Below are 27,021 nucleotides of genomic sequence, written 5' to 3' on the forward strand. Positions count from 1 at the left end.
ACCTCTGTGTACTTGTTCTCAAATTAACCTCTGGGCATGTTTGCCGCGCATCACACACATCTTGTTAAGTTGAACCATTTATGTTCTCTTCCCTAATCAAAAATAGTTCATTTGAGTGAACCGTATGCCGTATATTACACACACCTTGATATGGCTGACCATTTCTGTTGCTTTCCCTAATAACAAATAGTTCCTCGGAATGATCTATATGCCGTATATCGCACACACATTGATATGGCTGCCCGTTTCTGTTGTTCTGTCTAATCGCAAACAGTTCGTCTGGATCAACCATATGCCCAACATCGCACACGCAAGTAAAATCTTAACCGTGTTTGATGTACCCACCATCACAAACATGTTGCATCTTTTTTGACAATTTTTTACATCACTGTTTGCGATTAATGCATCGCACACAGTTTCGTCAAGGGTCTCTGATCGTAGTGTCGTGTTAGCAGCATCCTGCAATAGTGAAATAAAAGAAATCCTATAAATTCCCGCCTACTTCAAAAATGTGTCACTTGGCCACTCACGCGACCTAACCTCTACCGCACACGGGAGATTGTACTTGGGTTTCTCCTCCGGTGTTTTCTCCGAATTGCGACTTGATGAGCCCCTTAATCACATCCTCATGTTTTTTTCTTTTCTATGAAAATTTCTGAAATTATTAGTGATTCAAAATTAAAGTGAACAAAACTCAACAAAATTGATAGCAACTACTCCTACAAGTGCCTATAGGCTATATCATGCAACAAAACTACTTTGAACCATATACATTTGTCATGCAAGCTCAAGAACATGGTCACCACAACAGTAAAAAATTGCAGTATATAAAGCACTAGAACAAAAACTAATTGGACCATTAGAGGAGTCACATACCGATGAACAATCCCCCAAAACAGTTTCGGAAATGGAGCTCCAAGCAAGGAGATCAAAAATGGCAGCAAGATGAGCAAGAACACGTGTTTGAACAATGAAGTGATTTTTTCTAGAGGAAGACAAAGTGCATGGGTGGCTGGAATAAGTGAGGGGCCTATGTGGGCCCCACAAGCCTACTAGGCGGGCCCTATGAGCTTGTGGCTCATAGGCGCACCCCCATGGTGTGTGTTTAGTGCCAAAAGTTTCCAAATATTGCAGAAAAAATCATATAAAATTTTAGGTCAATTAGAGAACTTTTATTTTTTTGGTCATTTTTTATTGCACAGAAAATTCAGAAAGCAGCATAATAATAGTATTTCTACTTTATTAATTCTAAATAACATAAACTAAAATGTGGGTACAAAAAGTAGTGTTTGCTAAATTCATCCATCACATGCCCGCCAAAAGGAATCCATTAATAAGGTTGATCAAGTCTTATTAACAAACTTCTTCTGAATGACATGAAACTGAAGAATCTTCGTATAACACTAGGTTACCTCAACGGGGCTATGCATGTCCCGAACAATAAGAATTTCATATTTATTTTTGATAGTAGGAATAGGGAATTCAAAACCTTCAATAGTAATTGTTGAAATTTTTCCAATAGAGTTGATACTCTAGAGGTTGTTTCTTCAGAAAGTGTATCATATGCTCATTACCATTAACATGAAAAGTGACATTGCCTTTATTGCAATCAATAACAGCCCCTATAGTATTCAAAAAGGGTCTACCAAGGATGATCGACATACTGTCATCCTTGGGTATATCAAGAATAACAAAGTCTGTAAAGATAGTAACATTCGCAACTACGACAGGTGCATCCTCACAAATACCGATGGGTATAGCAGTTGATTTATCAGCCATTTGCAAAGAAATTCCAGTTGTTGTCAACTTATTCACATCAAGTATTCAATACAAAGAGAAAGGCATAACACTAACACCTGCTCCTAGACCACATAAAGTTGTTTTAACATAGTTTCTATTAATGGAGCATGGTATAGTTGGTGTTCCTGGGTCTCCTAGTTTCTTTGGTATTCCACCCTTAAATGTATAATTAGCAAGCATGGTGGAAATTTCAGCTTTCGGTATCTTTCTTCTATTAGTAACAATATCTTTCATATACTTAGCATAAGGGGAAATTTTCAGAATACCAGTCAAACACAAACGCAAAAAGACAGGCCTAAGCATTTCAATAAAGCGCTCAAATTCTTCATCATATCTTTCTTTACCATGTTTTCTAGCAATGAAGTCTCTCTTGTCATATCTTTTATTCTTAGGTTGTGGGTTATCAAGACCAACACCAGGTTCTATTTCTACAGCATTATCATTATTAGGCTGAGCATCTTCATGAACATCATCATTATCATCATTACTAGGCTCATGTTCATCACCAGATTGTGTTTCAGCATCAGAAATAGAAATATCATTTGGATTTTTTGCTGTGTCTATAGTAGGTTCACTAGAAGCATGCAAAGTTCTCTCATCATTTTTTTTCTTTTTATTACTAGAAGTACTAGGTGCATTAGTATTAATTATTTGAGAGTCTTGCTCAATTCTTTTAGGATGGCCTTCGGGATACAAAGGTTCCTGAGTCATTTTACCACCCCTAGTCATAACTCTAACAGCATGATCATTCTTCTTATTGTTCATATCATTAAGTAAATCATTTTGTGCTTTGAGAACCTTTTTTGCTTGAGTTTCTATCATGGAAGCATGTTTACTCACACGCTTGAGATCATTAACAATTTTCAACATATAATCACTCAAGCATTCAATCATATAAGCATTTCATTTCAATTGTCTACTAACATATGCATTGAAGTTTTCTTGTTTAACAATAAATTTATCAAATTCAACCAATCATTGACTAGCAGATTTAGTATACAAAATATCACCTTCATCAAATCTATAGAGAGAACTTACCTCTACTACCTGTGTCCGGGTATTAAGACCATGAATTTCTTCAATAGGTGGTAAATTCTTAACATCTTTAGCTTTAATACATTTTTCTTTCATAGATTTCTTTGCCTCTTGCATATCTTCAGGACTGAGAAATAGAATACCTCTCTTCTTCGGGGTTGTCTTAGGCGGTGGTTCGAGAAGAGCCCAATCATTATCATTAATCAATATATTATTTAATAGTTCTTCAGCTTGTTCAACAGTTCGTTCCCTGAAAATACAACCAACACAACTACCTAGGTGGTCCCTAGAAGCATCAGTTAGTCCATTATAAAAGATATCAAGTATTTCATTTTTCTTGAGAGGATGATCAGGAAAAGCATTAAGTAATTGGAGAATCCTCCCCCAAGATTGTGGGAGACTCTCTCCTTCAATTTGCACAAAGTTAAATATTTCCTGTAAAGCAGCTTGTTTCCGATGAGCAGGAAAATATTTTTTAGAGAAGTAATATATCATATCCTGGGGACTAAGCACACAACTAGGAGCAAGAGAATTAACCATATCTTAGCATCACCATTTAATGAGAAAGGAAACAACTTAAGAATATAGTAGTAGCGGGTTTTTTCCTCATGAGCAAATAGGGTGGCTATATCATTCAGTTCAGTAAGATGTGCCACAAAAGTTTCATTTTCATAACCATTGAAAGGATCGGATTCAGCCAAAGTAATTAACTTAGGATCAACAGAGAATTCATAATCCTCATCAGTAAAAAATATAGGTGAAGTAGCAAACTTAGGATCATATTTCATTCTAGTATTCAAAGATTTTTCTTTCAACTTGACAAGTAATTCCTTAAGATCATCTCTATACTTACAAGCAAGAAAGTCTCTAGCTACCTTTCCATCCATAACATAACCCTCAGGTATATCGGGCAATTCATCTCTAGGAGAGCTAGATCTAATAGGTGTTTCAAAGTTTTTAGTTTCAAAGACATCATCAGTTTCAGTATTCTCAATAATTCTAGCTCTAGCAAGTTGAAGAAATTCACCTAGTGGCACATCATCATCAAGCAAAGTACTAGCATCATCATAAGCATCATTCATAGCCGAAGTAGCATCATCAATTACTTGCGACATATCAGGATTAATAGCAAGTGCAAGTGTCACAAGCTTACTCAAAACAAAAGGTGAATCAAGTGTAGAACTAGATGGCAGTTCCTTACCTTCCCTCGTCTTAGAGGGAAAATCTTGGTTCTGGTATCTTTAAGATTCCTCATAGTGGTCAACAGATATAAATCCCAAGTGACTCAGCAAATAGAGCTATGCTTCCCGACAACGACGCCAGGAAAAGGTCTTGATAACCCACAAGTATAGGGGATCGCAACAGTTTTCGACGGTAGAGTATTCAACCCAAATTTATTGATTCGACACAAGGGGAGCTAAAGAATATTCGCAAGTATTAGCAGTTGAGTTGTCAATTCAACCACACCTGAAAGACTTAATATCTGTAGCAAAGTATTTAGTAGCAAAGTAGTATGATAGTAACGGCAACAGTGGCAATAGTAACATTAGCAGTTTCGTAGTGATTGTAACAGCAGTAGCAACGGAAGTAACTTAGCAAAGATAAATATGTGAAAAGCTTGTACGCATTGGATCAGCGATGGATAATTGTGTTGGATAATATTCATCATGTAGCAGTCATAACCTAGAGCGACACAGAACTAGCTTCAATTCATCAATGTAATGTAGGCATGTATTCCGTATATAGTCAGATGTGCTTAGGGAAAAGAACTTGCATGACATCTTTTGTCCTACCCTCCCATGGCAGCGGGGTCCATTAAGAAATTAAGGGAGATTAAGGCCTCAAACTACAGTAATCACCAGAAAGAATCTCAATTATTGCCATGTTGGGGCATGCGGATCATAACTCGTAATATGTGTGTATAACTTGCAAGATAGAACCAAGAACACAAATATATTCATGAAAACATAATAGGTTCAGATCTAAAATCATGGCACTCGGGCCCTAGTGACAAGCATTAAGCATAGCAAAATCATAGCAACATCAATCTCAGAACATAGTGTATACTAGGAATCAAGCCCTAACAAAACTAACTCGATTACATGATAAATCTCATCCAACCCATCAACGTCCAGCAAGCCTACGGAGGAATTACTCACTCCCGACGGTGAGCATCATGAAATTGGTGATGTAGGAAGGTTGATGATGACGACGGCGTCGATTTCCACCCTCCGGAGCCCCGAACGGACTCCAGATCAGCCCTCCCGATGAAGAACAGGAGATGGCGGCGGCTTTGTATCGTAAAACGCGATGAATCCTTTTCTCTAATTTTTTTTCTCTGTGAATAGGTATATATGGAGTTGGAGTTAGGGTTGTCGAAGGTCCAGGGGGCCATAAGCCTGGGAGGCACGCCCTGGGGGGTAGGCGCACCCCCAGAGCTTGTGGCTCCTGGGTGGGCCCTCCTTTGGTATATTTTTCCGCCATTTTTATATATTCCATAAAAATTCTTCGTAAATTTTCAGGTCAATTCGAGAATTTTGATTTCTGCACAAAAACAACACCATAGCAATTCTGCTGAAATAGCGTCAGTCCGGGTTAGTTTCTTTCAAATCATGCAAATTAGAGTCCAAAATAAGGGCAAAAGAGTTTGAAAAATTAGATACAATGGAGATGTATCATTGAACTCAACTGAAATATACTAGATAAAACTATTAGTCCAACAAAAGATATATTGACATTAATCACCTAGGGAGCTGCCCTTTTAGAAAGATCTAGACATGTTAGCGGCGGCGATGGTAGTTGCAAGATTACTTAAGGACTCCTTTGTACTTTTCTTTTCTTGGAGAGTTTTCCTACAAAGTTCTGTGGACACGAGTTGTTTTTCGACCCTTCTGGTCGCTTCCGCGTGTATGCTTGTATTCATCTTATTTGTGATTAATGATATATGTAGTTAACTTCAAAAAAAGAAACGTTACTTCCTTGCTAACCCCAGTTATTAACTTATAATGTTCTTTTTTGCAAAAAATAACTTATAATGCTTGTTAGTGTCAATGAATAAATGAACTAAAAGATGATAGGCTATGCTCATACTATTTGGTAGGTTTTCCTTTTAGCTGGCGCAAATCATTTGGACCCTCATAGCTCGCGAATGTTTGCTGGGGAGGATAACATTCGCAACGATTTTCATGGCAATTTTAGTTTATGGGGTTCATAATTTCTTCAGACTAGCATGCCTTTGCAGAGAAGGCAATTCTTTTTAAATGCAATAATTTGACCTCGATCAGACAATTTTCTTTAAATGCCATAATTTGGTCTCGATCAGACATGTGCGAGGGCGTTCACGGGGAGTTCCTTCCCAGTGAAGGATTCACCAGTTAACATTACCAGATCATTTTGAAATTGAGAATTTAAAATTTGTGTTATATAGTTTTGATTGCTTTACTGAAAAAGGCTTCCACCCCGCTTTATATATAAAGCAACGATCAACATACAGGAAGCACACCACCCTACACCCCACACACACTCAAGACAGATACAAGGGAGCTAATGAACAACAACGCTACTTCAAACAACCCAAAGCAAACAACAAGTAGACGGAAGAGTATAGCTAAGGATCTAAAGAGCTCTCCACCGTGAACGAGCCACCACGACGAGACGAAGCCGCAACTCGATGAATCAGGGACTCCAAAGTGGTGCTTCCAGGAAAGAAACGACACCAAAGAGCCGCCACTGCCTGATCCAAGAAATTGAGTTTTCACTCGGAGTAACACGAAAGACGCAGGGCCACCGCGATAGAGCCTTCAAGAAGGGAACAACACATGGACGCCACTGCCATCAGTCTTGCCCGAGCCAGACGAGGTTTTCACCCCGGCCACCACCCTCCGCCTCCACACGGGGTACAGCCCTACATGAGAGCGTCGGCCGCACCACCACCACCTGATTGCCGTATACTGTAAGAGCCAATTCAATAATACATACATGATATCCGGTACAACAGAAAGTCATAGCAATGCATTTCCAGCACAAATTGAGTTTCTTTTCCGATGTACTTTTGTCCTATAGATCTTTACATTTTGCATATTACGCATCTCACCCTATAGTAGCATCACATTTAAAAAAAACATCTACATCTTGATCGGTGTTGTTATCTACTCCCTCCATTCTTAAATATAAGTTTTTTTAAAGATTTTAATATAAACTACATATGGATGTATATAGACGTATTTTAGAGTGTAGATTTACTCATTCTGCTCTGTATTTAGTCTATATTGGAATCTCTAAAAAGATTTATTTTTATAAACGGGAGAGAGTAGTTATTATCTACAGAAATAGCATACATTACATGTATTTTTTTTCAAGCAGTGGTTACTTATATCACACTTAAATATCTTGAACTGTCACAGTTGTGACACTACGGATTATTAATGACAAATATTTAACAGTGAGGAGGACGCTGAGAGAACTGATCATGATGTTGTCCAGAGTCCTAATAAAATGTTTTTTTTTGTTTAGAGAAACCACCTGCGTTATTCATGTGATGGACTGTTAATTTGTGACATATTGTGTCACTGCGCTGTGATTTCGTGATTGTGTTGCTATCTGTCTATGGTTTGGAGAATTGATGTTGCAGTCACAAGAAAGACCAAACGAAGCTATAAGCGGCAGCAAAGCGAAAACGTAGCAGCAGATGAGCTGAAGCACGTCCTGGAAAAACTTATCAAGATTTAAGTAATTACATTATACAAAACGCCACCGCATCATTTGTACTTCTGTCCTCCCACACTGTCAGCCATCGTAAACTGTAAGAGAACATATACACCTGGATTCTCAAAATCAGCAAAAACCGTAGCTACAAAAAGAAATCACATCAAACTCAAGATGCAGCTTGGGCTGCACCAAATTTCTTGGCACCCTTCTGCAGATTCTTTTTTGGATCTTTCGTTTCAGAACTTTCCTCCTCTTGCTTCTTCATCACTGGTTTGAACTGTTCCAAAACAAAGGATAAGGTCACTAGAGAACTGGGCTAAAGCACATTCAGCAGCCACAAATGATGGTACAAGTGCTAGGCAGACCAAATACAGACATGTGAAAGCTGAATGAGATAGGAGGCTTCTACAAAGAACAAAGGAGAAGAGCATGGACCAGAGTCAAAGGCAAGGGACGCAAAATTATTGACAGTGCAACAAATCCATCAGTTTACAAGCCTACAACCTTAATTCTCGCAGATGTCACGCCTGCACCACCGGTAACCGCAGCAATGACAGTGGCGAGGCGTACACTCGGAGATGCCAGTTTAGGATGATGAAGGGGTCCGGCACACGACGATGGAGGACCCATGTCCAGAGAGAGAAGGAGCTGGACTAACCCGCAAGATGTTGAGTTCAGTGAACCGGGTGTATGGACAAGTGAGGTCCACTTCTAAGCATGAGTGTGTCGCGTTAAAAGGCCAAGTGCCAATCTCTGTAAAACATGTCGTTGAAATGAGACCTCCGAACTTCCCATCTCTCTTTCCCTGAACATTTCACCCCCTTCTCCAATTCCTACCCTCATGCCGCCAATTTACCCCGATTCTTCCCCTCCACCAGCAGTAGAGCTGGCGCCTCAACCATCGAGGAGGGTGACACCTACACTCCGGAGTAGTCGGCATACGGTTGCCGACGATGGTACTTTGGTCACAGATGAGGACTCCTTGGCCAAGGCTATGCGGCGTAAAGCAACGCAGAACCTCGACAACCAAGGTATTACGTCGCCACCCAAATCCTTTTTTAGCTTTTTCCAATACTAGCACCGTTTCTAAGTTGAATAATGTGGGTGTTAGTCTGGGAAAGAATCGGCCATCGATACTAGCACCGTTTCTAAGTTCGAACTTGGTTGGTTGCTTCGGGATGGCTTCCATGACATGGTCAAGGAGGTATGGGAGAAACCGGTGGCCGGGCATACCCCAATACACAAATGAAATAACAAAATGCATGCATTACGTAAATTCCTTGGTGGTTGGGCTAGGCATACGGTGGGTGTCCTCAAAAAGGAGAAGCTTCGTCTTTCATCTATCATTGATGAATTAGAAGCTTTGGCAGAGGTTAGGCCATTATCTGAGCATGAAATTGAGATCAAGAGTCAATTGAATGCACCGATAGCTAGCATGCTGCGTGAAGAGGAACTCAAATGGTACCAACGCTCTAACTCTCAATTTATCCTGAAAGGTGATTCGAATACTAGATATTTCCATGGCGTCGCCAATAGACACCGGAAGAAATGTATTCATTCATTTCAACCGGAAGAAACTTATTCATTCACTTCAACAAGATGAGGGCACAATTGAAGGGCATGAGCAACTTAAATCTTATATCACTAATTATTATAAAAATTTGTTCGGAGCCCCAGAGGAAGGAAACTTCTCGATGGATGAGTCCCGAACAGATGACATCCCTCAGGTCTCTGATGAGGAAAACAACCTTCTAACAGCACCATACTCCGAGGAGGAAGTTAGAAAGGCGGTTTTCCTAATGGAGCACAACAAAGTCCCGGGTCCGGATGGTTTTCCCGCAGAGTTCTATCAGAACTTCTAGGAAGTCATCAAACCGGATCTCCTCCTCTTGTTTAGCTGTCTACATGCCGGCCAACTAGATTTGTTTTGCTTAAACTTCGGTGAGATTATTTTATTACGTAAGGTTAATGAGGCTGAAAGGATACAACAATATGACCTATTTTCCTCCTTAATGTTAGTTTTAAAATATTCACGAAGGTTGCAACTATTAGGCTGAATCCGGTTGCTGGACATGTGGTTCGTCCTTCACAGATAGCTTTTATGCAAGGTAGACACATCCTAGACGGAGTTGTTATCCTTCATGAAACTGTTCATGAATTACATAGGAAAATGTTAAATGGGGTCATACTTAAAATAGACTTTGAAAAAGCTTATGACGAAATCAGATGGCCCTTTCTTCAACAGACTCTCAGAATGAAAGGATTTTCTGCAGAGTGGCGCGCAATGATCCATAGCTTTGTTTCAGGAGGCGGTGTTGCCATTCAGGTCAATGATGACCTTGGCCACTATTTTCAAACGAAGAAGGGATTGCGACAAGGTGACTCGCTATCACCCATGCTATTCAACATAGCGGCGGATGTGCTAGCAGTCATGATTGAGCGTGCTAAGGCTGATGGACAAATTGATGGGGTAGTGAATCATCTAGTTGATGGTGGCCTCTCCATACTGCAGTATGCCGACGATACGATTCTCTTCATGGATCATGACCTCAAGAAAGCGAGAAATCTGAAATTAATTTTACCAGCATTCAAGCAACTCTTAGGTCTTAAGATCAATTTTCATAAAAGTGAATTGTTTTGCTTTGGCGAGGCCCAAGACGAGGCTCACCTGTACGCCGACCTGTTCGGATGCGGGTTGGGCCAGTTTCCGATCACATATTTGGGGACACCGATACATTATCGGAGACTCACAAATGTTGAATGGAAACACGTCGAGGAGAGGCTACAAAAAGACTTGGCAGTTGGAAAGGTAAGTTGCTGTCTCTAGGAGGAAGATTGGTCCTAATAAATCCAGTACTAAATACTCCCTCCGTCCCAAAATAAGTGTCTCAACTTTGTACTAGCTCTAGTACAAATTTGTACCAAACTCAAGACACTTATTTTTGGGACGGAGGGAGTAATATGGTACTATATATGATCTTCTTCCAGTTGCTGAAAGGAGTTTTACATAGATCGGATTATTTCCGATCAAAATTCTTTTGGCAAGGAGATAGCGAGAAAAAGAAATATCGACTGGCTAAATGGAGTGTGGTTTGCCGTCCCAAAGACCAAGGCTGGTTGGGCATTCATGACCTTGAGGTTAAGAATAGGTCCCTACTCGGTAAATGGTTGTTTAAATTACTGATGGACGATGGTGTATGGCAAACCCTCCTTAGACAGAAATATGTGGGCTCCAAGGCGGTATCCCAAGTATACTGGAAGCTTGGGGATTCTCACTTTTGGGCGGGTCTAATGGCTATGAAGAAATATTTCTTCTGCCATGGATCTTTCTCGATTAAGGATGGCTCGGAAATTAGATTTTGGGAGGATAAGTGGCTAGGAAATGCCACTCTCCGGGAACAATATCCAGCTCTATACAACATTGTGCGTCACAAGGGTGATACTAACGCCATGGTAATGGAATCATTTCCGCCAAATGTGACATTCAGAAGGGATTTATTTGGACCCAGACTACAATCGTGGAAAATCCTGCTTCAGCGGTTGTCCACGGTGCAATTGTCACATGGGTCCGATGTATTCTGATGGAACCTACATGGGAATGGACAGTTCTCAGTGGAGTCTACGTATAGAGGTTAATACAATCTGATGTGCCAGTTGATAATAACAAGAAGATCTGGAAGATGAAGATACCGCTTAAGAATAAAATCTTCGCATGGTATCTTCGTTGTGGAGTCATTCTTACTAAACATAACCTTATTAAGAGGAATTGGCATGGAAGTCTGCAATGTGTCTTCTGTCACCATGACGAGACAATAAAACATTTATTCTTCCAATGCAAATTGGCTTGTTCTATATGGTCAGTCATCCAAATAGCTTCTGGCTTGTATCCTCCTTAGTATTGCTAATGTATTTGGCAACTGGCTACATGGGATTGATCACAGGTTTAGAACCCTTCTCAGGGTGGGAGTGCTTGCCGTTATTTGGTCGCTTTGGCTGTGTAGAAATGATAAGGTTTTTAACGACAAAAGTACATCTCTTATGCAGGTTATCTACAGATGTACCGAAACTTCGTTTATAGTCCTCTCTACAACGTGTGGAGAATTGAGAACTGTTTATGGAGGTGTGTACACGATTGGAGGCTACGGCGAGGGATACTTTTACCCAACATGGGTGGCAGCATGATCTTAGGATTGGTCCCCCTCCGCTTTAGGCATTATACGGATACTGCATGTTTTCCTTGTATTTCACCTTTATATATTTTTTTATTTGAATGAGAGGACATTGTTTAGCTGTGTGCATCTTAGCTATGCAGAGGCCGGGTGTAATGCTTAAATCTTTTAAGTAATAAAGCGCCCCTTTTCGAAAAATTTACCCCGATTCTCTCTTGTGATCATCCCTACTACTAGTGGGACATCAAAATTTGGTATCACAGACAACATACAGATTGCTGCACTCGAGCTCAAATCCTCAAGACTGGATCGTAAAATTCCACTGTGAAGGGTGTTGTATCACTTTGGTGAGGATCCCCCGCTAGGTTGGAACCGATCCAGAGAAGGAGGCCCAGCCGCGCCTTCCAGGTCAAGCAAACTATCGGCATATACGAATTTTGTTTTGAGAGGATGGATGCGGTAGCAGAAGCTGGATGAGATTCTCACCCCGCTTCAACGCGATGGCCATGACATGTACATAGTCCCAACGCACTTCCGGGTCAGCATAGCCACACTCTACCTGGATGGTCATGCCGCTCTCTGGTTCCAAGTGTACAAGTGGAAATAGCGTCTCATCTCTCAGGACACATTCATGGTGGCGGTGATCATGGAATTCCAGCAAGGCGAGTTCAACGGCCAGATGACCCGACTGCTGCAATTGAAGCAAACGGTGATAGTCGAGGGGGGTGAATTTCGCCATGTTCTCTTGCTGCGTCCATCGTATTTGGGCCGTATTTACCCATATGAAGAGGCGCAAGGGGCCCATGTTGGATCCACCGACTTCCACAACCGTACCACCCTAGCTAGTTTCCCTAAAAGAAGCCACACTACTGCCATAAACGGAGGAGTCCGCGACTGATTGAAGGAGACCAAGACGGCAGGCAAGCGGCAACTAACCAAGACCACTACAAATAGGCATCATGGCATGAGGGGCAACCACGACACTTACACCAACGGGCGAAGCGCTCGCCACTACCCACAGAGTTAGCAAGTAAAAATACTTCGAGAAAAGAGAAGAATTATTGCTTTAGGTGTGGTTTTGTGGGACACTTTGTGGTCCATTGCACGGCCGAGCTTTGTGATAATTGTTTGAAGCCTGGGCATGAATCTGATGATTGTCCGCTTCTGACTATGCCAAAACCTGTGGTTACGATCTATGGTGTCTGCAATAATAGGCTTATGTTTTTCGAATCTCCATGCTCCAACTTGAGAAAAATGCAAGGACAAGGATAGTGTGTGTCTCTGGAGGTTCGTTGTCGGATGATCAGGTGGTGCGGCAGCTTCGGAGACTTGTACCGGGAGATATTCGATGGACACCTATTTTGTTAGAAGAGAATGTGTTTAAGGTGGACTTCCCAAAGAAGGAAAATTTGACAAGGCTGACGGTGTTTGGTATTTTCAAAGTGCCTGACAGTCCTTTATTCGCTGCAGTTCGAGGAGTGGTCTAGTCATGAGCCAAATGGAATCCCTCTGCATGAGATATGGGTGTGGTTCTATGGGGCTCCTTCCAAGCCTCTTAATGATTTTATGAAGGTTTGGAGCATTGGTTCGATGATAGGTAAAACTGAAAAGGTGGACATGCATGGGGTTGCTAGACTTTTGGTAGATGTAGTCAGTATTGGCGATGTTCCACAATATGTAGAGTGGTACTATAAGAGTAAAGGGTATGAGTCACGCTTGACATTGAAGGTCGTCCTTTTCTAGCTGAGGAGCACTTGGATGATGATATTGATGATCCTAAGGATGGAGCTGGGCATCGGTCTGAACAAATGTGCACCAAATGAGAAAGGTGCTGAAGGTGAACGGTCTGGAGGTAATGATAAGTGCGGGGCTTCGGGGACTACTCCACGTTCTGGGTTGCCGGCAACGCCTGTGGTTAATAAGACGATCTCCTTTGCTTCTCCGAGTACGAGTATTCGATTTGGGTCGTTTGCGGCGGCCTTGGCTCCTAGTCGGCTCTAGAGCGAGCGTGTGGATGGCGACAACTGGGCGGAGCAGGAGGCTCCACCATTGACGCCCCCACTCTTGCTGTACACACTACCAGGGCGATACTAAGTTTCACGCAGGAGGGGTGCACTCCGCTGGCTGGGCCAAATCTGCAGGGACCGGGTCCTATGTGTCAGGTGGAGGTGGTGCCGCCGACTTACACAATCATACCACCCCTGGTCTCCTTGAAGGAAGCCACACGACTACCATAAACGGAGGAGTCCGCGACGAATCAAAGGAAACCAAGACGTCGAGTGAGAGGCAATTAACAAAGACTACTACAAATAGGCGTCCACCCGATGAGGAGATCTTCAACTGCCAAGATCTCAGGAAACACTAGTTCCAGCCAATTAGCACAATCAGTAGATCCGATCTAGACATCGAAAAGTTGACTTCCAACTCGCCAAGCACATCTTGTACACCACCATTGTAATCCTTCACATACAAGCAGGAGTAGGCTTGTCGCTCGCATAGCAGGGGCCAGAACCTAGGTAAATCAATGCCCATGTCCATTTGGTAACTTGAGGTGATATCCCACTGTCATACAAATTGCGTACGACTTATTTACTTTTGTGAGGTACATTGCGAAAAACACCTCAATTTGACTATCACTTGCAGATTGAGAAATGTATGCATCATCCTATGTCCTTGGATTCCTCTCAACATGTGTTTGTTTGTGAATCAGTTTGTTTTCAGCCAAAGGGATGGCATCCGCGGCGAGGTGCACCTCTAGGTGCCGACCAGCTTGACGTGTGCGGTGTCACTCACACGCATCCAGCAGTGTTGTTGATCTACCATGAGTTTGTGGGGCTGTGTTAGAGTAGTTTATACAGTCATGCATAGCCGTTATATAAGGAGCATTCTGCATAACCCACACCTTCACGTGTGTATATATTGGGTTTTTGGCCTCATGGAAATATAAGTTGCATATTTTCTTCACACCTACTACTAGCAGGATATCACAGTAGAGATGTAGTTAGTCTCACAATGCCACTATTGATAAACTAACTTTTCATTCCGAATTGCATAATGCTGCACAGTGGACTTGTGAGATTATTGAAGCAACAAAGAGTTAATCAGTTTGCAATCTCAACACTCTTAGATTATTCCTGGAGAGCCCGTTGTCTCAAGAAGAAGTGGAGAAGGTGATTAAGAGCATGCCTTTGGACAAGGCACCGGGGCCGGACGGCTTCACGGGGCGATTCTTCGCCTCCTGTTGGCAGATTATCAAGGTGGGTATTATGAGAGCCTTTGATTTATTCTTCCGTGGAGACATGAGGGGACTCCCGGCCATTAACAAAGCGACAGTCACACTATTGCCGAAGAAGCCGGGAGCAATTGACATCAAAGATTTCAGACACGTGAGCCTCATTCATGGTGCGATCAAACTATTCGACACGGTGCTGGCTTGTAGATTGGCTGATGAACTACCGCACCTCGTGGGCAACCACCAGAGCGCGCTTGTGCGCGGGCGGTCATTGCATGACAATTTCATGCTAGTCCAGTGCACCGCTAGGAGATTACACGCACTCAGAGACCCGGCATTACTACTCAAGTTGGACATCTCCAAAGCATTCGATTCGGTGCAATGGCCGTTCTTGATCGAGGTGATGAAGCAAATGGGCTTCTGCACAAGGTGGATTAACTAGATCTGTGGACTTTTGGTGACATCATCAACGAAGATTGCGGTGAATGGGGTTCCTGGGGAAACAATATTCAACTGCCAGGGACTGCGTCAGGGAGACCCATATCCCCGATGCTTTTCATTCTATGCATGGAGCTTCTGCAGCGTCTATTTGAGCGCGCTACAGCAGCGGGCATCCTCACACCGCTGGCAAGATCGGGGCTTAAACATCGGCTATCTATGTTTGCGAATGATGTCGTCGTTTTCTTGAAGCCGAAGGAATTGGATCTTAGTGCCTCTACTTCCATTTTGGAGCTATTTGGGCATGCATCCGGGCTAAGAATCAACATGGCAAAGAGTGCGGCGGTGTCTATACGATTGCTCTCAGGAGATGGGATTGGTGCAGGACACGCTGGGCTGTTCCACCACAGTTTTCCCTTGCAAATACCTTGGGTTACCCCTCACGATCAGGAAGCAAACGGCGGCCCAATTTCAGTACATGGTTGTTCAGGTTGGCTGCGCGCCTGCCCCGGTGGAAGGCTGCATCGCTCACACGTAGCAGCAGGCTTCTGCTTATTCAGTCCGTACTCTCCACCATTCCAATCCATACGATGCTCGCCATGAGTTTACCACCGAAGACATTAGCTGCCTTGGGAAAGATCTGCCGAGAGTTCCTATGGGCGGGCACGGCAGAGGCCGGAGGGGGATCTTGCTCGGTTGCTTGGGAGAGTGTTTGCCGGCCCAAGTGGGCTGGCGGACTAGGCATTATGAACATGCGGTGGATGAATGTCGCCTTGCAGGCGAAGTGGCTACGGCTTCAAAAGACCGATGCTTCCATACCTTGGGCGGGATTCAACTTCTCGGTACCGGAGGACTCTAGGTCATTATTCGGAGCAGCAACGAGGGCTATCATTGGCAATGGTCGCAAGGTACTCTTCTGGGAGGATAGTTGGTTGGATGGTTCCCGGATCGAGGAACTCGCACCGCTGCTTTATGCGAAGGTGCGTCCGAGGTCAGAGCCTCACGCACGATGGTGGAGGCCCTAACTGATAATGCGTGGGCTAGTGATGTGGGGACGCGACTCACTGTGATGGAGCTGGCGCAGTTCCTGGAGGTTTGGCCTGAGTCGCGATGGTTCAGCTACAACCACTACAGGAGGATCAATGGAGATGGTCTTGGACAGGAGACGGTACGTTCTCGGCCAAATCCGCATACACGGCGAAATTTGCGGCCCTGGAGGTGGCACCCACCACGGACTTCACTTGGAAATCGCGCGCACCGCTATGCTGCAGGTTCTTCGCGTGGCTGGCACTCAAGAACAGATGTTGTACGTCTGACAGGTTAGCGTGTAGAGGCCTACCCCATCAAAACAGATGCCCGTTCTGCGATCAGCACGACGAGAGGATTGATCACTTGCTGGTCACCTGTGTCTTTGCAAGAGAAATTTGGGACAGGGTGTGTGCGGCTATGGGCCATACGGATGGTGCTCCAACAGTGGAGGTCTCGCTTCAGGATTGGTGTTTGAGGGCTGGGGCTCATGGTCGCCTCGGCAAGGCGGAGCGGGCTATTCACCTTCTATGCCTTTGGGAACTCTGGAAGCATCGGAACGCGATCGTCTTCGATGGGGCGACACCGAGCATTAGGTCTGTACTTAGGCGCATTGCATCCGAGAGCAAGGTTTGGCATCTTGCAGGGCTTGTAGGTCGGGAGTTAGATGGCTTCCTAGCGGCGGTTTCGCGGTGGGCATGTGGCGAGTAATCCACTCCATTGTCTTCGATGTAGGTGGAGTGGACTGGGCGTTGCCTGCGTGTAGGCGCATCTTGTAACATATCACGGGGTCTTTCCCATTTCTTCTATATCATATGATACGCACAGCCGTGCGTATTCAGGAAAAAAATACTAAAAGGTAACAAAAATGATAAAATAATGTAGTATCCATATCCCTTTAATAAGGGAAATAAAGGAAGGATGAGTTAGACATTAGGGGTGGACAAACCTGATATACAGAATAAATAACATTTCTCCGGATTTGAGCCATCATATCCAAGAAAAGATTATATCCCTCAAGTTTATATTCGATAAGGGGGTCTCGTTGAGCATAGCCCCTTAACCCAACAGCTTGTTGCACAAACTTTAAAGCTTGCAAGTGTTCTTTCCAGAGCTTATCAATATTGCTTAGGATTAGGAATCGCTCGGCTTCCTTCATCAAGCCTGGAGCTTGCTTCTCCACAATTTCCTGCCATATAAACAGATAAGTTAGGAAACATGCAAATGTGGAATTACAGCTTGTTTTTGCCAAACTTCCTGATATAATGAGGCCAAAACTACTTTGAAGATATTGTTTTATCATGTGTCATTTGAAGAAAGCACCTTTGATCTCTGAATCTAAGTCTGAACTGAGAAAGCTATTGCTTAATTTTTCTGCTGAGATTGGGTTGGCCATATTATGATACTCCCTCCGTTCCATAACGTAGTGCGTATAGATTTTTTGAAGAGTCAAACTTTGTAGACTTTGACTGAGTTTATAGAGAAAACTATTTATATATATAATATCAATTATATAAAATATGAAACCACATTATAATACTCCCTCCGCTCAGTCTTGCTACCGGGCCACCTTCCAGGGAGCGGTATGCCACTCCTGGAAGCTCATATGGAGGAGCTGGGCGCCACCAAAAGTGAAATTCTTCCATTGGCTGGCATGTCAAGATCGCTGCTGGACCGCGGAGCGGCTCGCACGCCGTGGCCTGCAGCACCACCTGCGGTGCCTTCTGTGAGACCAGGAACCGGAGACGATCGGGAACTTGATGCTCACGTGCCCTTTCACTAGGCAAACATGGCATGAGGTCCTTTCTTGGCTGCGCTTACCGGCGCCGGCGCCCGAGCACGGCGACTCGCTCCTGGACTGGTGGCTGCGCGCGAGGGAATGCACACCGCCAGCGCTCCGCAAGGCGCTGAAATCTGCAGCGCTTTTGGTGCCGTGCATGATCTGGAAGCATAGGAACGCGTGTGTTTTTGACCATATGAGCCCATCGCTCAATGAGCTTGTCGACAGGATTAAGGACGAAGCCCGATGTTGGGCAAAGGCCGGGGCTCGAGGGCTCAGGGTCGTTTTGCCATCATCCTGGGATGTCCACTGATCTCTTGGCGGCTGTGTAACCCTGCCTCCTAGGAAGATGTACATTCTCTTTCTTTCCAATGCAATGAAACGCAAAAGCCATTTGCGTTTTCTCAAAAAAAAAACTACATCTTATGATGAATCTAATGATATAGGTTTGACACTCAAGATGTAAATGTTTTTCTCTATAAATTGGTTCAAAGTTTGTGATGTTTGACTTTTCAAAAAATCTATATGCACTACATTATGGAACGGAGGGAGTAGTAAAATATATTCATATGTATTTGCAAGGTGAAATTTCCATTCTTGTTTTCAATGGTTAAACATCTGTTGCATTAATCTAACTATTTTATAATTTTCAGTGTGTATCATGCAAGAAAACTCTACCCATGAGACCAGAAAGAGCAACTAACAGCTTTTTGGAAGTATGCTTCACGCCCTCGGGTTCGAAGGTACTCTTGTAAATCCTCGTAGCTTGAGCATTTACTCTCCAACAGTTCGGGTGTCAAGTCATTTAAAAGGTAACAATACCTAGAAAAAAAAATAGAAACATTATGAAGGAGATCATAAATCACTTAGTAGATCGCCTGAAATATACATAATATCAGAAAACTCACTGTTGAACTTTAGCTATCAGCTTGCCAAGATCCCAACTTTCCCTTGGGGTACCAGGACCTATGTTTGCCTTCAAATAGGATGAAAAACTAGCATCATTTTTTCGAGAAAACGCAAAGGGTTTGCGCTTCATTGCATTGAAAAGATGGGGAGAGTACAGTCCTCCTAGGAGGCTAGTGTTACAAGCATTGAAAACTAGCATCATTTCAGGGTACCTAGTTGCTAACTTTCAATTGCAGTTGTAAACTTTGGCTTTAAATAATTAGGAGAAATTACCAAAATAAATCTGTTATGAAAATGGTGGTACCTACTAACTAACCTCTAATATGTCGTCCATTGTTAATTCAGCATACTCCACAATAAGTGACTCCAGGCTACCAGATGCTAGGGCACGTCTTCTTTCTGCATATACCCTATCCCGCTGGCTATTTAATACCTCATCATACTCGAATAGCTGCTTCCTGGTATCAAAAAAGTAGTTCTCAACTTTCCGTTGAGCTTCATCTAGGGCCCTTGTTAGCATCTTTGATTCAATAGGAAGATCTTCAACTCTGAAAGCTTGCATCAGACCCTACATGACACAGTTCGCAATGTTTTCAATTTGAATGTACACTATTTTTAACTCTCATGGAATGCTGAAACAGTAGTCTGTAAAAGCCACATGTGCTGAATGGTGTGGTCTGAGACTCAAAGTGTACCAGATAAACTCTTGCAGTATAAACATTTCATATTTGGGATGCACATTGAAAGAATGCCCTGTCTTTTCTGTTCCTAGACAAACAGAATGATGCGGAGCATCCTACGGTCATCCCCATGGACATCATCACCTCGAACACCAAATGGACCAATGACGAGAGCCCATGCACGTGAAATCGAAACCGAGGTTGCCTCTTTTCTCTTCGAGCTCCCTTTGATTTCATATGAGAAATGGCTTCTACCTCAAACGGAAATTTTGTGCATGACTAGGTATCGAGGAGAAGTTCATGAAGAGGCAAGAGCCTCAAGAAGAAGGAGAAGGAAGAGCTCCAAGACACGAAGCACCGGAGGCTCTCTGGACACCCCGGGTGCCTGCACCCTCCACCCCCGGGTGCCCGCACCATCCACCCCCGGGTGCCCGCACCGGCTGGCCCCGTGGGGCGCGGCCCCCTGACTACCCCGGGTGCCCGAGCCTTCACACACCCGGGTGCCCGGCCCCCCTCCCTGGGCGCTACCCCGGGTGACCGGACCTCACCCCCGGGTGCCCGGCCACCTCCTCGCTAATGACCCCGAGTACCCGGCCTCTTTACCCTGGGTGCCCGGACATGTCCGGCTGTGCCTGCGCGCACTTAGGGAGAAATGACCCTTGTAACCCCGTTTTCCCCCCAATTCGTCCCTAGCCTAGAAGTACTCCATATCTAGCTCATTTCTAGGGTTAGCAAAGTATATGATACACTAGAGAGCTTTGCTCCTTGTATCCCCTCCTCTTGGAGATCAAGACCCCTCTTTGGGAAGAATCCTTGTGGATTATCAAGGCCTCCTCTTGGAGAAGATCAACATCAAGACCTCATCTCCTTGGAGTGGGAAGAACTCTACCCTAGTGCTATTTTCCTTGAATTGTTCTTGTATGCTTGTGGATCTCATGTATGCTACTCTAGTGGATGTGCGATTTGGGTATGTTTGAGTGATTTTCCCCCTTGTGTTCTTGTGTGTTCATCCTTTTCCCCCCTCCAAGTGTGAAAAGATCTTCCCTAGGGTTTCACCCTACAACACAGAACCTCTCCCCTCCTAATTCACTAATCTGTAGGAAGGACTGGACTTTAAGATTTAACAAATTATAAAAAGACATGCCTAAAGTAGATGGTATTGATTGAGCAATTCTTTGCTTGCAAGTTCTAGTTTGGATACTGCCCCCACATAAAGCTTGTAACTGGTAGTAAAACATCGAATTTATTACTGCTGCGGGTACTATTTAAAACAGGTTTGGAACTTCGGACTAAAAGCTTAGATGTGTGTAGCAGAAGAATTGTGCAAGGTTTTCATTTTTTTGGCTAAGGGCATCTTATTGCAAGCAGAAGCGATTGCTTTGAACTGCACATGGACCCATATCTTCCATAATATTCTGATGGTCTAATCTGAACTTTTTATGACACTTAGTAGTTGCGAGAGGTAGGTGAACTACATTATGAAGGCATGAGGTGCTTTGTTTAGCAGCGAACGGATTCGAATTCGTTGCACACCACCTTCATGAATGAGGAATATACAGATTATCGAATAATCGAAACTTCAAGTTGACCAAATATTCTATTAATCAGAAGCTTTAAGTGGAGTCAAGTAAAGTTGTACAGTACAACAGAAAAGATGGGAAATGCTAAATGACAGGGCTTTGAATGCAACAATGTACTTTGTGCAGCCTTTGATATTGCTGCCACGTTACCCTAAGGGAATAATATAAAATAAAGGAAGGAAATAAAATAGACCTGTATCCGGTCACCTCCGAAGATTCGGAAGATGTTATCCTCAAGACTAAGAAAGAAGCGAGAGCTCCCAGGATCCCCTTGCCTGCCACTTCGGCCACGAAGCTACACCAGATAAAAGCAAACCAATCAAAGGTAATGATGGATCTATAAAAAGATACAATGGTGGTATGATACACAACCAAGTCTGAAGGGATCATACCCCTGTTGGGAAGTTGGTAAATGTTTCGGTGTTTTCAACATATAATAGGTAGATCTGTTCTTTGCGAAGTTAACCCCATTGTGACCCCAAATGATTTATTTTTTCTGTTCTACTAGCTAAATCTAATGGTTCATACTAGAGTCAAGCCTGTCATCCCATGTCGACCATCTAATCACCCATTTGATGGCCTAAAGAGTATTGAATTATCTTAATTAACTCGTTATTACAATTATTACTTCCTCCCCAATCCTCTAATGTATGGATTGTATATTCAAGCAAGAAAATAGCTGGCCTGCTACTTGCTCAATTACCAATAGTTTTAATACTATTCATTCTGAAAAAATATCCCTAATAAGGACAATTCATGTTGATATAGGATAATGCGCATTACTTGTCAAAAATCTTTGATTACGTTTTTTTCTGAAACTCAACATCTTGTGAAGCATATGTTATGATGCTTCACATCTTTGAAATAAAAGAGTAATCCCAAGAAACACTAGATTGCTCCATTTGCACATGACAAGATAATATTGCAATCTGTGCACAGATGGAGACTCCAACATTTGTTGCACCCAAAACTTGGCACAGATGGAGACTCCAAAATCATGACGAGAAGCCAAAAATCATATAACTCCATCCATTCCCTAAAAATTATCATGATTGTGAAGACTCCAAAATCATGACAGGCCTCAAAAGATCATAGTACTCCATCTCATCTGATTTTTGTAAGACTATATGGCCGATTTTCGGCATGCATTTTTTTGCGGGAAACCAATTTTTGCGTATTGATGACAATAGCTTGAATGGGTACTCCCTCCATTTCTGATTTGCGTAAGGCTACAAGGTCAATTTTCAGCTTTTCTTTGCGGGAAGCCGACTTCTCTATATATTCATTCTGCAGGAGGCCAACTTTTGCATACTAATGAAAATACCTTGAACAGTACTCCCTCCATTTCAGAATGGATGTTCTTTTAGAGTTGGGCTCAAGAATTAAGGGTTTGAGTAAAATGTCAATGTTGCCCCATCTCTTTATCCTCCGAAGGCAGTAAAGTTCTGACAGTTTTGGAGTACGAGATTTTTTATGGCTAAAGTAGAAATGGATGTTCCATGCAAGTGCATTAAATTTTTTGGAATAGTTCAAACAGTCACAGCAGGCAGGGGAACTAGAAAAATAGGGAAGTGCAAGCTGGCATATGAGTATCTAGATATATTTTTTCATGGCACTGATGAAGGTAAAATAGGAATAAATAACTAAAACTGCATTGGGAGTGTAGAATGACAAGTATTTTGAAAAAAGCTGGAGAGGCTGAAAAGGCATCTATTCTGAAACTGAGGGAATGCCTGATTGTCAATTCTGCGGGACTCATGTCGTTCAGTTCCTACTACATGAAGCCCACCTGTCGCAATGACCTGAATAAATGACGATGATGCCATAATCAGTTCATCACTATGGTCTTCAATAGCAAAGATAAACAAATAAAATATCCTTTCTATGTGCAAACCTTCTTCTTTTCTTCCTCTGTGTAAATCTTAAATTCATCTGCTATCTTCATGAATGCGGTTCTCAGAGTTGCAATTACTTCATCACGTGTCGGTCCCTGACATGTAAAAATACATAGGTGAGTCTGGATTCCTATGCCTGTGGAGAGGGGTCTTAACAGAATATCCAGAGATCAGAATAGCAGTTTCTGATGGTGCTATACCTAAAAAGGCTTTCGCCCCGCTTTATAAATAAAGCAACCACCAAGCACAAAGTATCAAGGTAACAACCGAACAAACCACACACAAAACACAACGCCACCGCAGGCGAATCAAAACCTACTCATCCTTCGGACCCACTAGGACTCTTTCCGAGCCCGGTTCCATATACATGGACGAAGACCATTCCTTTAAAGGAATCTTTCTTATTCGGGCGAAAGTGGCGCAGACGTGCGGCAGGAAGGTGCAAAGCGTTTTGCAGACCACAACTTCGCTCAAGAACCTGTATAGAGCTTTTCCCTTAGCCCTAGACCCCCAACATGTAAAATGGCCTTGGTGATTATGGTACCTTCTATAAGATTACGTTTTGACATATCAATCAGATTTCAGTGAACCAAAATTCTTATTCGGTATCGTTTTTTATTCCGCCTGTTAAGTGGTCTCACGTACATACCTCGGCATAAAATTGCCAGGGGCTCTATAAGGCAACAGATGTGTTGCCAAACAAAAGTCCGAATAGATTTACAGCACAATTCGGCGTCCCGAGCTCGGCATTATATGCATCGGCTCCAAATCATGTCTTTGGTCAACAGTTGGGTTGCCCAGCTCCTGTGCTTGCTACCTTACGTTCCATCTGATCAGCTAGGGTAGTAAAGGGAGAACTACTGTGATTGTGTATCTGGTTCGCCATCCTCCTGTCCTCGGCGAGCACCCGGGTCCTAATGAACGGTGTGCCAGGCCCACCGATATGGCATAAGGTAGGGCTGCGGCAGGGTGACTCCTTGTCCCCGCAGCTGTTCGTGCTCACGGTCGACACTCTCAGTCAGCTGATACGGCGTGCCCATGAAACAGGCATCCTCCAGCCGCTGCATCACGGAGGCCGATACCGGCTATATCTCTATACGTTGATAATGTCAAGCACTTTTGCCATGCCACGGAGACCGACGTGACTGCTGCCAAGGAAATCCTTGCCCTGTTTGGTGGAGCATCTAGCCTTAAGGTGACCCTGGCCTGGCTACGCATGCCGGCACCGATTCCCAACCAGGAGCCCACCCTCACGGACTGGTGGCAGCACGCCAAGGACAGCACACCGCAAGACAATGCAAGGCCCTACAATCTGTTGCACTACTCGTACCGTGGTTGGTCTGGAAGCATAGGAACCGGTGTGTCTTCGATAACACGATGCCCTCCCTAGGCACGCTAGTCGACCGGATCAAGGAGGAAGCCTGTTCCTGGGCAAAGGCCGAAGCAGCAGGCCTTAGAGTAGTCCTACCACCTTCATGTGATGTGCACTGAGCGTTGTACCCGATCTTCGATTGTTCGTCCTAGGACGACTGTAACTGACTTCCTGCCTTTCCAATGAAAAGAAACGCAAAGGTCTTTTGCGTTTTCTCAGAAAAAATATTTGACACATATTTTAACACTCCACCTTGGCGAATATGACCTCACTATCTTGAAGCCACCATGTGCAAATCTTCGTGTGCCTTGGACTTGAACCATTAATCATGAGTTTCGCTGCTACACCCTTGACTTCACATGACTCCACCTGCAACTATAGTTCCATCTTTTTCTCCATTATAGTCAATGCTCCCGCAAAAGTTATGTTTCTGCACTCTTGTTTTGTGTTACCAATCTCCCAGAGTATCCGTCAACTCTATCACACACCGACCATAAAGTCACCATATCAACAACACCATTGTATCGTCACCCTGGGAGCCTCTTGATCTGTGTGAAAGTGAACAACTCGTATATTAGATGCCACATATAAGAACTTCCGAGCTCACCATTATCGCTATTGTTGACTGCATGTTTGAACTTAAAGGAATTCTTGGCTGCCCTTTAGTCATCTCGATTCTCGAGTCAAATTCGCATTTGTCTCATCCTTTTTTCTTAACAGTCTATATGTCCCGTAGCTATAGTACCCCGCCTCTTTTTGCATTTGTCATCCGCACTTTGTCATGTGCACTGAACACCACATAATATACGGCCATGTACTCTCCAAGGTTTTGACATTCAAACTTTCCGCCACTTTTGCATATTCTCCATGGTCAACATTCATCCATCTGACACGTCATACTTGATAGCTCTAGTCACCAACTCAAACCTGGTACTCGCCAAGACTGCTTCACCATCCTCTCTACACTTCGTCGAACCACAAGTCTGACCACCAGTGATATGATCTATCATTGTGTCCCATGCTTACCGCACGCCTCGCCGCTATCACCGTCCAAGCCTTTGTTGTCCCTGACGAATATACTAGGTCGCGAACCCACACCACCTCAATCCTCACTGCAGAGAACAACCGGTCATCACCGACCGATGCCAAGTCTCATGTATCCTTCGAACCACTGGATCCCAGCCCGAACAACATGCCCCTCGCTTTTCCTGCTGAAATAATTTTGACTTACGCCGTAACCTCTGTCAGCATCGAGTTTAGTGTCCCATTAGACCCCAGCTCCACCTTCAACATGACTCCATGGTGGTTGTACATGCCACCCGCGCCCGTCGACTTCAAGCTCTCATGTCTACACCGTCTTGAATCAACCCCACGCCATCGCCATGATGAAAACTAAAGCAAAGTCCCTTGTAGCCTTCCCACGTGAACAAAAAAAAGGACATCAACAAAGCTAGCTAGCCAAACTCCTTATTCACCACACGTATGCCGATTTCTTTCTTGATGGCATCACGGCCTGACTCTTAGTCCTTGTGCCGATGTCTATTTTTGAAACAAATCCTCACGATATCCACGCACAACTCCAGGCTGAACATCCAGCGCCTGGGTCTCAACCCCTTTGCATGCAGCCCCTTCATAGACCAGCTCGTGCCAGCATGGGCCGTTGCTCCTGGCCTGGCTCGGCCAGCCCCCTAGGCCAACTCGCCAGCCCCTACAAGAGAACTCTCTGACTCGGATCCGAAACTTACCATCATGATCAATCTGATAACTTGATCCAGCGACTTGTGGCTGCCGATCCCGACTACTCTTCATCTTCTAGATCAAGACAATGACCTCCTTGAAACCTTGATCTGATACCACTTGTTAGAAAAATTCGAGGCGCACATTGATCCGTCAAGGACAAGCAATCACACAAGCACGACACCGAGATTTGTTAACGAGATTCACCAACATGGATACATCCCCAAGGATGACTATGGGCGCTCCTCCCCATGTACAAAATCACATGATACAGTCGATGATAAGCCAGCTGAGGCCGTCAGACAGCGCTCTGACCACCACGCATGGCCAGTCCGGCCACCCCTGCCACGGGAGCCAGACCGTCCCTCTCATGATATCTGTCTTGCCTAGCAGCTTATGTCTAGTCTATTTGGCTACCCCGCAGTCCCCTTATATAATATGCCCAGGTTACACATGTTCGGCTCAAACACCTAACGCTCCGCTAATTATAAGTCCAACTGTACCACAACTTGTACCACAATATTCGACACCTATTTTAACACTTATACTTCAGATTTCAACTAAAAATACATGTGGAATAATCATTTGGTGATAGATACTTAAGTAACCCAAATATCTCTTAAAAGAGCATACAAAAATTTGTGATAACTTCAAAAGGCCT

The 27,021-nt window shown here is 43.7% G+C and overlaps 1 protein-coding gene across 3 annotated transcripts in view; it reads right to left on the reverse strand.

Annotated features, from left to right (window-relative positions):
- Positions 1–7,523: 7,523 nt before the first annotated feature.
- The window catches only part of AGY1 (Albino or Glassy Yellow 1), a 44,827-nt gene continuing 25,329 nt past the window's right edge, over positions 7,524–27,021 (reverse strand). The window contains exons 12-19 of one of the 3 annotated variants that reach the window (XM_048707289.2): positions 23,251–23,346; positions 23,090–23,158; positions 21,550–21,651; positions 19,413–19,664; positions 19,096–19,163; positions 18,892–19,009; positions 17,357–17,596; positions 7,524–7,819 (exon numbers count right to left, since the gene is read on the reverse strand). In XM_048707289.2, the coding sequence (XP_048563246.2) occupies positions 7,709–7,819; positions 17,357–17,596; positions 18,892–19,009; positions 19,096–19,163; positions 19,413–19,664; positions 21,550–21,651; positions 23,090–23,158; positions 23,251–23,346 (1,056 nt within the window). In that variant the 3' untranslated portion in view covers positions 7,524–7,708. The remainder of the gene's footprint in view (positions 7,820–17,356; positions 17,597–18,891; positions 19,010–19,095; positions 19,164–19,412; positions 19,665–21,549; positions 21,652–23,089; positions 23,159–23,250; positions 23,347–27,021) is intronic. The other 2 variants (XM_048707291.2, XM_048707292.2) reach the window with 2 other exon arrangements.

This window comes from Triticum urartu, chromosome 3A (genome assembly GCF_056163025.1).
Source record: "Triticum urartu cultivar PI428250 chromosome 3A, HENAU_Tu73, whole genome shotgun sequence".
In the NCBI taxonomy this organism is placed as follows: domain Eukaryota; kingdom Viridiplantae; phylum Streptophyta; class Magnoliopsida; order Poales; family Poaceae; genus Triticum; species Triticum urartu.